This window comes from Scyliorhinus canicula, chromosome 7 (assembly GCF_902713615.1).
Source record: "Scyliorhinus canicula chromosome 7, sScyCan1.1, whole genome shotgun sequence".
NCBI lineage: Eukaryota > Metazoa > Chordata > Chondrichthyes > Carcharhiniformes > Scyliorhinidae > Scyliorhinus > Scyliorhinus canicula.
The window spans coordinates 122,760,286-122,777,278 of record NC_052152.1 but is presented as its reverse complement, the minus strand read 5'-3'; the positions used below and the strand labels follow the sequence as shown (position 1 = coordinate 122,777,278).

General features: G+C 44.5%; 1 protein-coding gene across 7 annotated transcripts in view; it reads right to left on the bottom strand.

The window, feature by feature from the left end:
• pcid2 (PCI domain containing 2) overlaps positions 1 to 16,993 on the bottom strand; it is a 101,956-nt gene that overhangs the window by 24,680 nt on the left and 60,283 nt on the right. For all 7 annotated transcript variants that reach the window (XM_038802854.1, XM_038802857.1, XM_038802853.1 and 4 more), the window contains 2 exons: positions 5,927 to 6,030; positions 920 to 995 (listed from right to left, as the gene is read on the bottom strand). In XM_038802854.1, coding sequence (XP_038658782.1) covers positions 920 to 995; positions 5,927 to 6,030 — 180 coding nt within the window. The remainder of the gene's footprint in view (positions 1 to 919; positions 996 to 5,926; positions 6,031 to 16,993) is intronic.

Below are 16,993 nucleotides of genomic sequence, written 5' to 3'. Positions count from 1 at the left end.
AAGTAGGCAGATTCTGGGTGGGAGTGTTCGCGGTCTTAGCCAGGATAGTGAAGGAGTGGACCTGGACTCTTTGGTGGTGATATTTGGAGTTTCAGAGAAGCTGGAGGGCAGGAAGGCCGATGTCGTGGCCTTCACCTCTCTGCACAGCGGCGGATTTTGCTGGAGTGGCGGTCGGCAACACCACTGGGGGTAGCAGTTTAGTTGGGTGACCTGTATGACTTCCTGTGGAGAAGATAAAGTATGAGTTAAGGGGCTCTTTAGAGGTGTTCGTCGTGAGGGGGGGGGGGGGGGGGGTGAAAAAAGGGGAAAATCTGTACAGACGTTATAGTTGATTGCTGGGATGTATGTTTTCCGGGGTGTTTATTCACTGTTTTGGTACAAGTTTGTAATAGAATACATTTTTTTTTAATGCATAAAAAAGGTTACAGCAAATAAACACCTGGGAAACATACTTCCCAACAATCAACGATACAGATTTTTCCCCATTTTCACATGGAGGATGGTGACTGTGTGGAACAAGCTGCCAGAAGCTGTAGCAGTGGCGAGTACAATTTTGTCTTTTAAGAAGCATTTAGACAGTTATATGGGAAAGATGGGTATAGGGGTTATGGGCCAAATGCGGGAAATTGGGACTAGCTTAGTAGTAAAAACTGGGCAGCATGGACTTGTTGGGCCGAAGGTCCTGTTTTTATTCTGTAAACCTTGATGACTCTCACCCAGTTGCCGACGAAGATGCCGATATTTACTAGGGAATGCTAAAGAAGTCCTGCTATTAGGTTAGGCAGGACCTCCACGTTCCGGGCCTTACTAGGTTCTTCGGCTATCTATAAAACTCTGTACCTCACTATTGATATAGGGGTGATTGAGTGAGCACTGATTGTACAATTACACAGCTGTAAATGCAGGGATCTTGTCTTACCTTAAAGTATATTTTGAACAGCTGATTGATGAGAAATAACATTCCCCACTTCTTTGAGTCATCGATTCCAGCTCGGCTAGGGTGAGCAACAATGATAAAATTCAGTAAAATAATTTCAATTGTTAAGAAAAAAACATCAGTAAACCCAAAATAATCAATTTTTAAAAATTCAATGGGCTACTCAAAAAAGCTCCTGGACCATTAGACCATAAGACATAGGAGCAGAATTAGGCCACTCAGGCCATCGGGTCTGCTCCGCCATTCAATCATGGCTCGTATTTTTCTCATCCCCATTCTCCTGCCTTCTCCCCATAACCCCCGATCCCCTTATTAATCAAAAACCCACCTATCTCTGTCTTAAAGGCACTCAGTGATTTGGCCTCCACAGCCTTCTGCCGCAAAGAGTTCCACAGAACAAAGAAAAGTACAGGCCCTTTGGCCCTCCAAGCCTGTGCCGACCATGCTGTCCATCTAAATTAAAATCTTCTACACTTCCTGGGTCCGTATCCCTCTATTCCCATCCTATTCATGTATTTGTCAAGATGCCCCTTAAATGTCACCACCCGCTGGCTGAAGTAATTCCTTCTCATCTCTGTTTTGAAGCATCATCTTTTCAGTCTGAGATTGTGTCCTTTGCTTTTAGTTTTTCCTACAAGTGGAAACATCCTCTCCACGTCCATTCTATCCAGGCCGCGCAGTATCCTGTAAGTTTCAATAAGATCCCCCCTCATCCTTCTGAACTCCATGGAGTACAGAACCAGAGTCCTCAACCGTTTCTCATACGACAAGCTGTTCATTCCAGGGATCATTCTTGTGAACCTCCTCTGGACCCTTTCCAAGGTTAGCACATCTTTCCTTAGATACGGGGCACAAAACTGCTCACAATACTCCAAATGGGGTCTGACCAGAGCTATATACAGTCTCAGAAGTACATCCCAGGTCTTGCATTCTAGCCCTCTTGACATGAATGCAAACATTGCATTTGCCTTAATAACTGCCAACTGAACCTGCACATTAACCTTAAGAGAATCATGAACAAGGATTCCCAAGTCCCTTTGTGCTTCTGATTTCCTAGACATTTCCCCATTTAGAAAATAGTATATGCCTCCATTTCTCCTTCCAAAGTGCATTACCTCATACTTTTCCACATTGTATTCCATCTGCCACTTCTTTGCCCACTCTCTTAGCCTGTCCAAGTCCTTCTGCAGCCCACCTGCTTCCTCAATAGTACCTGCCCCTCAACTGGTCTTTGTATCATCTGCAAACTTAGCAACAGTGCCTTCAGTTCCTTCTTCCAGATCATTAATATGCATTGTGAAAAGTAGTGGTTCCAGCACAGAACCCTGAGGCACACCATTTGTCTCCGGCTGCCATCCTGAAAAAGACCACTTTATCTCCACTCTCTGCCTTCTGCCAGTCAGCCAATTCTCTATCCATGCCACGATCTTACCCTTAACACCATAGGCTCTTAAGTCTCTTATTTGGCACCTTGTCAAAGGCCTTCTGGAAATCTAAATAAATCATGTCTACTAGTTCTCCTTTGTCTAACCTCCTTGTTGAGGGGCTGGTTTAGCACACTGGACTAAATAGCTGGCTTTTAAAGCAGACCAAGGAAGGCCAGCAGCACAGTTCAATTCGTACCAGCCTCCCCGAACAGGCGCCGGAATGTGGCAACTAGGAGCTTATCACAGTAACTTCATTTGGTGCCTAATTGTGACAATAAGCGATTTTCATTTCATTTTTTTCATTTCAAAGAACTCTAACAGATTTGTCACACGTGACCTCCCTTTGACAAGGCTGTGCTGACTCAGTCCTGTTTTATCGTGCACTTCCAAGTACTCCGCAATCTCATCTTTAATAATGGACTCTAAATCGTACCAATGACCAAAGCCAGGCTAACCGGCCGATAATTTCATGTCTTCTGCCTCCCTCCCTTCTTAAACAGCGGTGTTACATTCACCACTTTCCAGTCCTCTGGGACCCTTCCTGCCTCCAGTTGATTCCTGAAAGATCACCACCAATGCCTCCGCAATCTTTTCAGCTTCCTCCTTTGGAAACCTGGGCTGTAGTCCATCCGGTACAGGTATCTGTCCACCTTCAGACCTTTCAGTTTCCCCCGGAACCTTCTTCTTAGTGATGGCCACTGCACTCACTCCTGCCCCATGGTTCTCCTGGAGCTCTGGCATCCCACTGGTGTCTTCCACCGTGAAGACTGATGCAAAGTAACTATTCAGTTCGTCTGCCATTTCAATGGTCCAATGTCTATTTATGCCTCTCTTTTACCTTTCATTAATTGAAAAAAAACTCTTATTTTCTTTTCCATTACTAGCTAGCTTGCACTCATATTTCATCTTCTCTCCCCTTATTGTTTTTTTAGTTGTCCTCTGCTCGCTTTTCAAGGATGCCCAATCCTCTGGCTTCCCACTAATCCTCGCCACTTTTTATGCTTTTTCTTTTGTTTTTATGCTGTCCTTGACTTCCCTCAACAGCCATGGATGCCTTGTCCTCCTTTTAGCATGTTCCCTCCTCCTTTGGATGAATTTCTGCTGTGCCTCCCAAATAACCCCCCCAAAACTCCTGTCTGTTCTTTCGATAGGACACATATCCTTGTATATTTAGATCCCAGCAATGTCTCTGATGTTGACAACATCGTACTGGCCAATTTCAATGTGCGCAACAAGCTCATTTACTTTGTTCCGTATACTGCGCACATTAAGATACATAACCACAGTCCTGCATAGACCACCTCCCTTCTCACACTTGTCACCTTTTCTGCTCTGTCTGAGGGTGATGTTATCTTATTTTTGTTCTCTATTTCACCGTCACTTATTACACCATCTAAGCTAATACTCTGGTTCCCACCCCACTACCATACTAGTTTAAATCCTCCCGAGGGAACACTAGCAAACCTCCCAGCCAGGATATTGGTGCCCCTCGAGTTTAGATGCAACCCATCCTTTTAAAAAAAAATACAGGTCCCACCTTCCCCGGAAGATCCCAATGATCCAGAAATCTGAATCCCTCCCTCATACACCATTGGTTTAGCCACATGTTCCCTCTTTTTAACATAGTGTGTATGATTAGGTTAAATGAGCAGCATGGTCGGCGTAGGCTTGCAGGGCCAAATGACCTCTTCCTGCGCTGTACTTTCATGTGTTCTTTGTGATGTACTGAATTAATATTATAATCAACTCCTGCTCTGTAGAATTTTACATACAAATAAAATTTAAGGATAATTTGCTGCAATAAATTTAACAAATTAATTCAAAATCTGTGAAGCAAAAACCAGGATGACATTCTTGGTCTACTCAAAATAGGCAAAATGACAAAGTGTACTTCCTCATTTATACCTTGCAATACAAATGCAGTACAAATGCCAATAAGTTGCATTTATCTGCAATTAATTGTTGGAATTTGTCTAATTCATAAAAGGTTTATATGAGAAATCCTCTCCCAAGGATGTCTGACAGTAATACAGAAAATTTACTGAAATTTCTTTTGATGTCAGTCAGCATCATAGTAGGGGCGACTTACAACATGGGGCACAACCACAGCCAGAGGAGATGGCATGATGGAAGGGGCACATTTTACCTCTCCAGGATGCAAAACATTCCCCACCTGCCTTGGAGACCATGAACAGATAACTCAAAGTACAACAATTATAGCAGAAAACCATAACAGGCAGTGTAACACTTTTAGATACTTATATGGTGAGAAAACATCATGGCAGCTTAAGATAACTTTGTGCAGGGAAACATTTGTCTGCGATTGTTCATCTTGTACACAATGAAAGAAAAAAATAACTTTAAAAGTTACCTTTAAATACAGTGACAACTGAGAGATTACAGTCAAAAACAGACACATGAAAGGTTACAAGTCTGGTTTGGAGTTCCAGACTCCAAATCTCTGAAAGTAGCCCACTGAGGGCTGCCAATACATTTTTACTTTCACTTGTATTTGCCTTTTCTAAATTGTGTGGGCCTAGATATTTTGAGAGGTTTGTTGGCTGGAAATGCTCCCTTCACCACCCCACTCAAAAATTCTAAATCAGTATCCCGTGATCCTTCAGCATTAACAGCTTGAGAAATAGGAAAAATCATGGAAAATGGATTTAAACCCTGCCTGTCACTCCCATGATTCCCCGCCCCTCCTTATTATTTGTAGATGTTGTGATATTCATTGGCACATACCACTTTTTACATGTCTTCGACACTTAATGCTATACACCTATTTATTGAACATGGCCTCTAAACTCCATGCTACCTACCTAACCTGCAGATGACAGGTGGTCAGGATTCGTTGATCCCGTCATGGTGGGACCCTCTGCGGGTCAGCCAAAAGTTCATTGACTTTCGGCGGGACCGGAATATACTGACCACTGAGCTACGCACTGACTCCATGGTACACACTTACATGGCCAATTAAGGTCAGAACTTTTGGGAACCACTTGTCTGAAGATTTAACCATTGAACTTTGAAATCTAAATCAGTTCAACTGGCAGCACAGTGGTTAGAACTGCTGCCTCACAACCGCCAGGAACCTGGGTTCAATTCCAGCCTTGGGTGAGGGTCTGTGTGAAGTTTACACTTTCTCCGTGTCTGCATTGGTTTCCCCCGGGTGCTCTGGTTTCCACCCACAGTCCAAAGGTGGATTGGCCATACCAAATTTCCCTTTCGTGTCCAAAGATGTGCAAGTTAGGTTGTGTTATGAGGAGACGGGGGTAGAGCTGGGGAATGGCCCAGGCAAGGTGCTCTTTCAGAGGGTTGGTACGGCATCAATGGGCCGAATGGTCTCCTTCTGCACTATAGTTCTAAATTTCTGAAAGCTTTGAAATGATAGCCCACTCAGTTATGCAAATAAGATAAATTTGCACTATTTCATGTTTAATTTGTCAAATAACACAAAATGTTTACTGCAGAAGACCACAGGAGTTAGTTTTTAAATCATGGACTAAAGTAGCACTGTACTTAGTGTTAACATAAAAAAACAAGCTGTTAAAACACCTACTTGTCACTGGCACAAACCCGGAAACAACTCATCAGTAGCTCAGCAGCTTTCTCCAACATGTCTCCCATCTTGCTCTTTCCTTTCTTTCCTAGCTGTTGATCAGCCTAGTCATAACATTGGATAGGGAAGAGGATAAAATCAGAGAGGAAAAAAATCATTTTAACAGCTCCTACTGATAAATAACGCATTATCACTGGACTTATACTAAATCTGTGGTCTCTAGTGCAGTGCAATACTTTTTAGTGTTGCAAGTTACTTCTTGTATGTATGATCTGATTTGATGCAACTATCGGAGACTTTTTTTAGCCAAGACTATGTGCAGCACTGGATGTCAATGTCTTTCAGAATGCAACTCAGCTTCAACAGCATGGAAAAACAGAAGCCTAACCAATAGAAACATCAATATGCAGGATCAATCTGAAGGAGCAGAGAATGTTGATGAAGGGAATATGGTGGACCTTGTTCATATGGATTTTAACAAGGCATTTGATGAGGAGGTCAATCTGGAGGAGCAGAGAATGTTGATGAAGGGAATGTGGTGGACCTTGTTCATATGGATTTTAACAAGGCATTTGATGAGGAGGTGGTGGCATAGTGGTATTATCGCTGGACCAGTAATCCAGAGACCCGGGATAATGACCAGGGGATCCGGATTTGAATCCCACCACGGCAGGTGACGGAATTTAAACTCCATGAAATATCTGGAATTTACTCTCCGCACATGAAGGACTAACGATGACCTTGAAACCATTGTCGATTGTCATAAAACCCATCTGGTTGCCTAATGTCCTTCAGGGAAGAAAATCTGTCATCCTTACCTGGTCTGGTCTATATGTGACTCCAGGCCCACTTAAATGCCCTCTCAAATGGCCTAGCAAGTTGTATTCAACTGCTATGAAAACACATCAAGGCATCGGAAACGACAACAGAAAACCTAGCCCTGACGACCCTGCAAAGTCTTCCTTACTAACATCTGGGGGCTTATGCCAAAGTTGGGAGAGTTGAAACTAGTTAAGCAACAGTCTGACATAGTCATACTCACAGAATCATACCTTATAGACAATGTCCCAGACACCTCTATCACCATTCTTGGGTATGTCCTGTCTCACTGACAGGACAGACCCAGTAGAGGTGGCGGCACAGTGGCATACAGTGAGGAGGGAGTTGTCCTGGGAACAACATAAGAACATAAGAACTAGGAGCAGGAGTAGGCCATCTGGCCCCTCGAGCCTGCTCCGCCATTCAATTAGATCATGGCTGATCTTTTGTGGACTCAGCTCCACTTTCCGGCCCGAACACCATAACCCTTAATCCCTTTATTCTTCAAAAAACTATCTATCTTTACCTTAAAAACATGTAATGAAGGAGCCTCAACTGCTTCACTGGGCAAGGAATTCCATAGATTCACAACCCTTTGGGTGAAGAAGTTCCTCCTAAACTCAGTCCTAAATCTACTTCCCCTTATTTTGAGGCTATGCCCCCTAGTTCTGCTGTCACCCGCCAGTGGAAACAACCTGCCCGCATCTATCCTATCTATTCCCTTCATAATTTTAAATGTTTCTATAAGATCCCCCCTCATCCTTCTAACTTCCAACGAGTACAGTCCCAGTCTACTCAACCTCTCCTCATAATCCAACCCCTTCAGCTCTGGGATTAACCGAGTGAATCTCCTCTGCACACCCTCCAGCGCCAGTATGTCCTTTCTCAAGTAAGGAGACCAAAACTGAACACAATACTCCAGGTGTGGCCGCACTAACACCTTATACAATTGCAACCTAACCTCCCTAGTCTTAAACTCCATCCCTCTAGCAATGAAGGACAAAATTCCATTTGCCTTCTTAATCACCTGTTGCACTTGTAAACCAACCTTCTGTGACTCATGCACTAGCACACCCAAGTCTCTCTGAACAGCGGCATGCTTTAATATTTTATCGTTTAAATAATAATCCCGTTTGCTGTTATTCCTACCAAAATGGATAACCTCACATTTGTCAACATTGTATTCCATCTGCCAGACCCGAGCCCATTCACTTAACCTATCCAAATCCCTCTGCAGACTTCCAGTATCCTCTGCACTTTTCGCTTTACCACTCATCTTAGTGTCATCTGCAAACTTGGACACATTGCCCTTGGTCCCCAACTCCAAATCATCAATGTAAATTGTGAACAATTGTGGGCCCAACATGGATCCCTGACGGACACCACTAGCTACTGATTGCCAACCAGAGAAACACCCATTTATCCCAACTCTTTGCTTTCTATTAATTAACCAATCCTCTGTCCATGCTACTACTTTACCCTTAATGCCATGCATCTTTATCTTATGCAGCAACCTTTTGTGTGGCACCTTGTCAAAGGCTTTCTGGAAATCCAGATATACCACATCCATCGGCTTCCCGTTATCTACTGCACTGGTAATGTCCTCAAAAAATTCCACTAAATTAGTTAGGCATGACCTGCCTTTAACGAACCCATGCTGCGTCTGCCCAATGGGACAATTTCTATCCAGATGCCTCGCAATTTCTTCCTTGATGATAGATTCCAGCATCTTCCCTATTACCGAAGTTAAACTTACTGGCCTATAATTTCCTGCTTTCTGCCTACCTCCTTTTTTAAACAGTGGCGTCACGTTTGCTAATTTCCAATCCACCGGGACCACCCCAGAGTCTAGTGAATTTCGGTAAATTATCACTAGTGCATCTGCAATTTCCCTAGCCATCTCTTTTAGCACTCTGGGATGCATTCCATCAGGGCCAGGAGACTTGTCTACCTTTAGCCCCATTAGCTTGCCCATCACTCCCTCCTCTGGACTCTGGACTCCATGAAGTCTCATGGCTTCAGGTTAAACATGGGCAGGAAAACCTCCAAATTTTGTTTTAGCCTTCTCTTCTCCAAGGAGAACATCAGTTCCAACTTCAGGTGATGTCCCGGAGGACTGGAGAATAGCCAAAGTTGTTCCTTTGTTTAAGAAGGGTAGCAAGGATAATCCAGGGAACTACAGGCCAGTGAGCCTTATGTCAGTGGTAGGGGAATTACTGGAGAGAATTCTTCGAGACAGGATCTACTCCCATTTGGAAGCAAATGGACGTATTAGCGAGAGGCAGCATGGTTTTGTGAAGGGGAGGTCGTGTCTCACTAACTCGATAGTTTTTCAAGCAGGTCACAAAGATGATTGATGCAGGTAGGGCAGTGGATGTTGTCTATATAGACTTCAGTAAGGCCTTTGACAAGGCCCCTCATGGAAGACTGGTACAAAAGGTGAAGTCACACGGGATCAGGGGTGAGCTGGCAAGGTGGATACAGAACTGGCTAGGTCATAGAAGGCAGAGAGTAGCAATGCAAGGGTGCTTTTCTGATTGGAGGGCTGTGACCAGTGGTGTTCCGAAGGGATCAGTGCTGGGACCTTTGCTGTTCGTAGTATATATAAATGATTTGGAGGAAAATGTAACTGGTCTGATTAGTAAGCTTGCGGACGACACAAGGGTTGATGGAATTGTGGATAGCGATGAGGACTTTCAGAAGATACAGCAGGATTTAGATTGTTTGGAGACTTGGGCAGAGAGATGGCAGATGGAGTTTAATCCGGACAAATGTGAGGTAACGCATTTTGGAAGGTCTAATGCAGGTAGGGAATATACAGTGAATGGCAGAACCTTCAAGAGTATTGAAAGTCAGAGAGCTCTAGGTGTACAGGTCCACAGGTCACTGAAAAGGGCAACACAGGTGGAGAAGGTAGTCAAGAAGGCATATGGCATGCTTGCCTTCATTGGCCGGGGCATTGAGTATAAGAAATGGCAAGTCATGTTGCAGCTGTATAGAACCTTAGTTAGGCCACACTTGGAGTTTAGTGTTAAATTCTGGTTGCCACACTACCAGAAGGATGTGGAGGCTTTAGAGAGGGTGCAGAAGCGACTTACCAGGATGTTGCCTGGTATGGAGGGCATTAGCTATGAGGAGCGGTTGAATCAACTCGGTTTGTTCTCACTGGAACGGATGTTGAGGGGGCGACCTGATAGAGGTCTACAAAGTTATGAGGGGCATAGACTGAGTGGATAGTCAGAGGCTTTTTCCCAGGGTAGAGGGGTCAATTACGAGGGGGCATAGATTTAAGGTGTGAGGGGCAAGGTTTAGAGGAGATGTACGAGGTAAGTTTTTTTTACACGGAGGGTAGTGGGTGCCTGGAACTCGCTGCCGGAGGAGGTGGTGGAAGCAGGGACGATAGTGACATTTAAAGGGGCATCTTGACAAATACATGAATAGGATGGGAATAGAGGGAGACGGACCCAGGAAGTGTAGAAGATTTTAGTTTAGACGGGCAGGCTGGGAGGGCCAAGGGGCCTGTTCCTGTGCTGTACATTTCTTTGTTCTTTGTTCGCCAATTTTTGAACGAACCATTTTTGTGACTGATTTCTGCACTCTCTCAAATGTCTTCTCACCTTTCCTAGTGTGTGACACCTCAGACTGGATGCAATACTCCAGCTGAGACTGAACTGATTTAACACATCTCCTGGCTCTTCTCAACGCATCTAGTAATAAAACCAAAGATGCCATATGCATCATTAATCAACTCTCAATTTGCCCAGCAACCTTCAAAGATTTACACACCTATACATCCATGTCCATTTGCTCCTCCATCCACTTTGGAAGTGTATATTCTGTCTCTACATTCTTTTTACCAAAATGAACCACTTCACACTACTCTCAATCAATTTAATCTGTCATTATCTGTCCATTCCACCGAGCTGCTTGTGTACACCAAGGTCATTAATATGTATTACGAAGAGCAGAGATAGAAAACGGACCAAATGATTCCTGATTGTAATGAGCCAGCTCCGAAAGAGAAGACTGTAGCAAGTACAAACTATGATCGCGAAATAAAAAAAAACAGAAGGAGCAATTACGGGCAGTTCATGAGGAGCTCAAGAGGGAGAAGCCCAAAATTGAAAAGGAAGAAATTTTAGAGGCAGAAGTTGAGAGACTCAAACGTGAAGTCTCGGAGTTGAATTCAGAAAAAGGCAAGCTACAATTAGTAAATAGCAAGTTAGCATTGGAAAATAAGAAGCGTAAAGCGGAAATACAAGGACTTCAATTGGGATTACAAGATTTTCTTACTTTTAGGCGTCAATTCAGCTGTTGGAGTGGGCGGAGCTGCTTCGATGCTTAAACAGCGGCCACAGGGTGTTTGGGGATAAATTTGAAGAGTGACATCACAGCAAAGCAGTGACCTGATTGGCTGGTAAGGGAAGTGCTCCAATTAGCAGTAGCTAGGAGAAATTTAACTCTTCGTGTGTTGGTAAGTATTGTGATTGGTAAGTAAAATCTTTATTCCTTTCACATATTCATTATTTGATATTATATTTGTAATCAGGTAAGGTAAAGTGTAAAAATGACAAGAGATCCCAGACACGTGTTATGCTCCTCGTGCTCAATCTGGGAGTTCAGGGACGCGGTCGATGCCCGAGTCCTTCATGTGTGGAGAGTGTGTCCAGCTGCAGCTCCTGTTAGACCGCATAATGGCTCTGGAGCTGCGGATGGACTCACTTTGGAGCATCCGCGATGCTGAGGAGGTCGTGGATAGCACGTTCAGTGAGTTGGTCACACCGCAGATTAGGATTGGTGAGGGAGACAGGAAATGGGTGACCAAAAGGCAGAGAAAGAGCAGGAAGGCAGTGCCAGTGTCCCCTGCGGGCATCTCCCTCCAAAACAGGTATACCATTTTGGATACTGTTGGGGGAGATGACTCACCAGGGGAAGGCACCGTGGAAGGCCAAGTTGATGGCGCCGTGGCTGGCTCTGCTACACAGAAGGGCGGGAAAAAGACTGACAGGGCTATAGTCATAGGGGATTCAATCGTAAGGGGAGTATACAGACGTTTCTGTGATCGAAAACGAGACTCCCGAATGGTACGTTGCCTCCCGGATGCACGGGTCAGGGATGTCTCAGATCGGCTGCAGGACATACTGAAGGGGGAGAGTGAGCAGCCAGTTGTGGTGGTGCATATAGGCACCAACGATATTAGGTAAAAAACGGGATGAGGTCCTGCAATCAGAATTCAGGGAGTTAGGAGATGTTAAAAAGGAGGACCTCAAAAGGTAGTAATCTCAGGATTGCTACCACTGCCACGAGACAGTCAGAGTAGAAATTCAAGATGGGTCAGAATGAATACGTGGCTTGAGAGATGGTGCAGGAGGGAGGGGTTCAGATTTTTAGGACATTGGAACCGGTTCTGGGGTGGTGGAACCATTACAAATAGGATGGTTTACACCTGGTCAGGACAAGAACCAATGTCACAGAGGGGTGCTTTTGCTAACTCTGTTGGGGAGGCTTTAAACTAATGTGGCAGGGGGATGGGAACCAGATTAGGAAGTTAGAGGTCAGTAAAGAGGCAGCAACTAAAGCCAGTAAGGTACTAGATAGTAAACTCATTGTGACTAAGGAGAAGAGTAGACAGGGAAGAGATGATGAACGCAAAGGGACAGGTGGTCTGAGGTGCATTTGTTTTAATACGTGAAGTGTAGCAGGTCAGGCAGATGAACTTAGGGTTGGATTAGTACCTGGGAATATGATGTTATGGGTATTACTGCGACTTGGTTAAGGGAGAGGCAAGATTGGCAACTAAATATCCCAGGGTTTATATGCTTCAGGAGGGAGAGAGAGGGAGGTAAAAGGGGTGGAGGAGTTGCATTACTGCTCAGAGATTATATCACAGCAGTGATTAAGGAGGGCACTGAGGCAATATGGGTAGAGCTAAGAAATAGGAAGGGTGCACTAACATTGTTGGGACTTCACCAGGCAAGTGTGAAGTAGAGGTACAAATATGTAAACAGATTATAGAAAAATGGAGGAGCAATAGGGTGGTCGTGATGGGAGATTTTAACTTCCCCAACATTGAATGTGACTCGTAGTGTTGGAGGCGTAGATGGAGCAGAATTTGTAAGGAGCATCCAGGAGTTTTTTTTTTAGAGATGTATGTAAATAGTCTAACTCGGGAAGGGGCCATACTGGACCTGGTATTGGGGAATGATCCCAGCCAGGTGCTTGAAGTTTCAGTCGGTGATTACTTTGGGAATAGCGATCACAATTCCGTAAGTTTTATAATACTCATGGACAAAGACGAGAGTGGTCCTAAAGGAAGAGTGCTAAATTGGGGAAAGGCCAAGTATAACAAAATTCGGCAGGAGCTAGGGAATGTGGATTGGGAGCAGCTGTTTAAGGGTAAATCCACATTTGAAATGTGGGAGTCTTTTAAGGAAAGCTTGATTAGAGTGCAGGACAGACATGTCTCTGTGAAAATGAGGGATAGAAATGGCAAGATTAGGGAACCATGGATGACTGGCGGACTTGTGAGACTAGCTAAAATGAAAAAGGAAGCATACATAAGATCTAGGCGACTTAAAACTGATGAAGCTTTGGAGGAATATCGGGAAAGTAGGACAAATCTCAAACGCGCAATAAAGAGGGCAAAAAGGGGTCATGAAATATCTTTGGATAACAGGGTTAAGGAAAATCCCAAAGCCTTTTATTTGTATATAAGGAGCAAGAGGGTAACTAGAGAAAGGAATGGCCCACTCAAAGACAAAAGAGGGATTTTATGCGTGGAGTCAGAGGAAATGGGTGAGATTCTTAATGAGTACTTTGCATCGGTATTCACCAAGGAGAGGGACAGGATGGATGTTGAGGTTAGGGATGGATGTTTAAATACCCTAGGTCAAATCGACATAAGGAAGGGGGAAGTTTTGGGTATTTTAAAAGGTGGACAAGTCCCCAGGTCCGGATGGGATCTATCCCAGGTTACTGAGGGAGGCGAGGGTAGAAATAGCTGGGGCCTTGACAGATATCTTTGCAGCATCACTGAGCACGGGTGAGGTCCCGGAGGACTGGAGAATTGCTAATGTTGTCCCTTTGTTTAAGAAGGGTAGCAGGGCATTATAGACCTGTGAGCTTGACGTCAGTGTAGGCAAACTGTTGGAGAAGATACTGAGGGATAGGATCTATTCACATTTGGAAGAAAATAGACTTATCAGTGATTGGCAGCATGGTTTTGTGCAGGGAAGGTCATGTCTTACAAACCTAATAGAATTCTTTGAGGAAGTGACAAAGTTAATTGTTGAGGGAAGGGCTGTAGAGGTCATAAACATGGACTTCAGTGTGGCGTTTGATAAAGTTTCCCATGGCAAGTTGATGGAAAAAGTGAAGTCGTATGGGGTTCAGGATGTACTAGCTAGATGGATAAAGAGCTGGCTGGGCAACAGGAGACAGAGAGTAGTGGTGGAAGGGAGTGTCCCAAAATGGAGAAAGGTGACTAGTGGTGTTCCACAGGGATCCGTGCTCGGACCACTGTTGTTTGTGATATACATAAATGATCTGGACGAAGGTATAGGTGGTCTGATTAGCAAGTTTGCAGATGATACTAAGACTGGTGGAGTTGCAGATAGTGAGGGGAATACAGCAAAATACAGCCGATAATACAGCAAAATATAGATAGATTGGAGAGTTGGGCAGAGAAATGGCAGATGGAGTTCAATCCAGGCAAATGCGAGGTGGTGCATTTTGGAAGATCCAATTCAAGAGCGAACTATACTACGGTCAATGGAAGAGTCCTGGGGAAATTGATGCACAGAGAGATCTGGGAGTTCAGGTCCATAGTACCCTGAAGGTGGCAACGCAGGTCGATAGAGTGGTCAAGAAGGCATACAGCATGCTTGCCTGCATCGGACGGGGTATTGAGTACAAGAGTCGGCAGGTCATGTCACAGTTGTATAGGACTTTGGTTAGGCCAAATTTGGAATACTGCGTGCAGTTCTGGTCGCCACATTACCAGAAGGATGTGGATGCTTTAGAGAGGGTGCAGAGGAGGTTCACCAGGATGTTGCATGGTATGGAGGGTGCTAACTATGAAGAAAGGTTAAGTAGATTCGGATTGTTTTCGTTGGAAAGACGGAGATAAAGCGGGGACCTGATTGAGGTCTACAAAGTTATGAGAGATATGGACAGGGTGGATAGCAACAAGCTTTTTCCAAGAGTGGGGGTGTCAATTACAACGGGTCATGATTTCAAGGTGAGAGGGGGAAAGTTTAAGGGAGATATGCGTGGAACTTTTTTTACGCAGAGGATGGTGGGTGCCTGGAACGCTTTGTCAGCGGAGGTGGTAGAGGCGGACACGATAGCATCATTTAAGATCCATCTAGACAGATATATGAATGGGCGGGGAACAGAGGGAAGTAGATCCTTGGAAAATAGGCGACAGGTTTAGATAAAGGATCTGGATCGGCGCAGGTTGGGAGGGCTGAAGGGCCTGTTCCTGTGTTGTAATTTTCTTTGTTCTAGAATAGGGAACTTGAACAAGATTACCGGATAAATCCGACTTAGGGGGGGGAAGGGGAAACGTCTCTTCAATGGGCCCTCAACACCCACACAACCAAGGCCGTCCCAGAAACAGTAGATCCAACTCCAGAAGTCCCGCCCTGCCTGCACCTCCGCCAGGATGTGAGCTTATAGAGGCCGTTCTCAACCTAAGATAAAGAAGCCAATCGCGATCACAAGCTCTTCCGCGGCAATTTCATCCCGAAGTAAAAGTAATTAAACAAGGGCATTCAAAAAAGAAACCACTTGAACCCGATTTTGTAACTGATTGGGAATCCTGTTGCGATTTTGGTAGAGAGATTAGTCAGGAGAAGGAGACACCCCAAAAGAATAAAAATAACGTCCCAAATGACTCAGGGCAGATGGTTAGCCCCTTTAAAGTCAAAATGGTATAAGACCGAATCAGTAAGAACAAAGAATTACCCAAGCCAAACAGGCCATACTGGGTCTGGATGTTCTAGCCCAATTTAATTCTTCTCTAAACTTTGAGAATGAAAAAGTAACATGGTCAATTAGAGCCTTCAGGAAGGTTGGCTCGACAAACATCCAATTTGGGCCAAAAGATGATGCATTACTCAAATATTGTCAGAATCTAACAAATGCCGTCAGTTCCGCTTCCTAATGGGTATCAGCAGCATGGGGTGATCCTCCCGAACGCGGGCGCCACGGTGTGCCAGGAGATAAAGTCTACATGAAGAAACTGCAGAAGGAGCCATTGGGGTCCAAGTGGGAGGGACCCTATCAGGTTCTGCGCACAACCCAAGTGCGATGTAAAGGTCCAGAAGTCCTGGATCCATGCCTCACATGTTAAAAGAGCGCATTATGATTGAAGCTAATTTCTGGAAAATGTTTGCCGCCATTTTGATTTTTGGTGGTCTTTTCAGTTTAACAGACTATGGTCATACCCACAAAGGCTCGCAAGGAGTTAAACGATAACATTTTCTTTATATGTCCAAGGGTATGCCAAGATTTCAATGTTTCCATTTGTTGGGTATACACTGCTACTCCCACCCACTCAGGGGACGGTATTCCCTTTTTGTCTATTCCGTTTAGTCGCTCTGAAACAGCAGAATGATGCATTTTCCAAAGCACAGCCCATTCTTCCCAAGCTTGTGAGGAAGCCACCTCATGAAGGGAAACCAGATCCTGGGTCTTCCTGAGAAAGAGGTCTCAGTTGTGGAGGTCTGCGGATTATCCGCTGACTACCTTTTCAGGGTGGTACCAGCCCAACTACGGCAGGGACCAGAATCCTCCGAACCACCTTCATTCAGAAGGGATTTGTCTGTTTGACAAGTCATCACCCTAAGGGACTTGAGATGGGATATAGTAATTGCACCCACTATTTTAATATAAGTAGAGTTTACAAATGTACTCCAACATTAATAGAGGCCGCTCTTGGTTCTTCCCCACTGACAGGCCTATACAATTCTACCGACGGTGGGAATTTCTCAGACCGCTGGTGCCCAGAAAATGTTGCTCATTTTACTTCTCTGATGGTACTTATTTTGAGACCAGAGTCTATCCTTGGATTCCACGTTTTTGGTCAGGATCATGTTATCTCGGGTGTTTTATACCCACTATTCTTCATTCCCCATCTCTATTAGAGGTAGCAGGGGTAAGAAGTAAACAGGCCATTACTGCACGGGAAAGGTTTCTCAATCTTATTATTCCTTTTTATGGGGATGCCAAGGTAGCCAAAGTGTA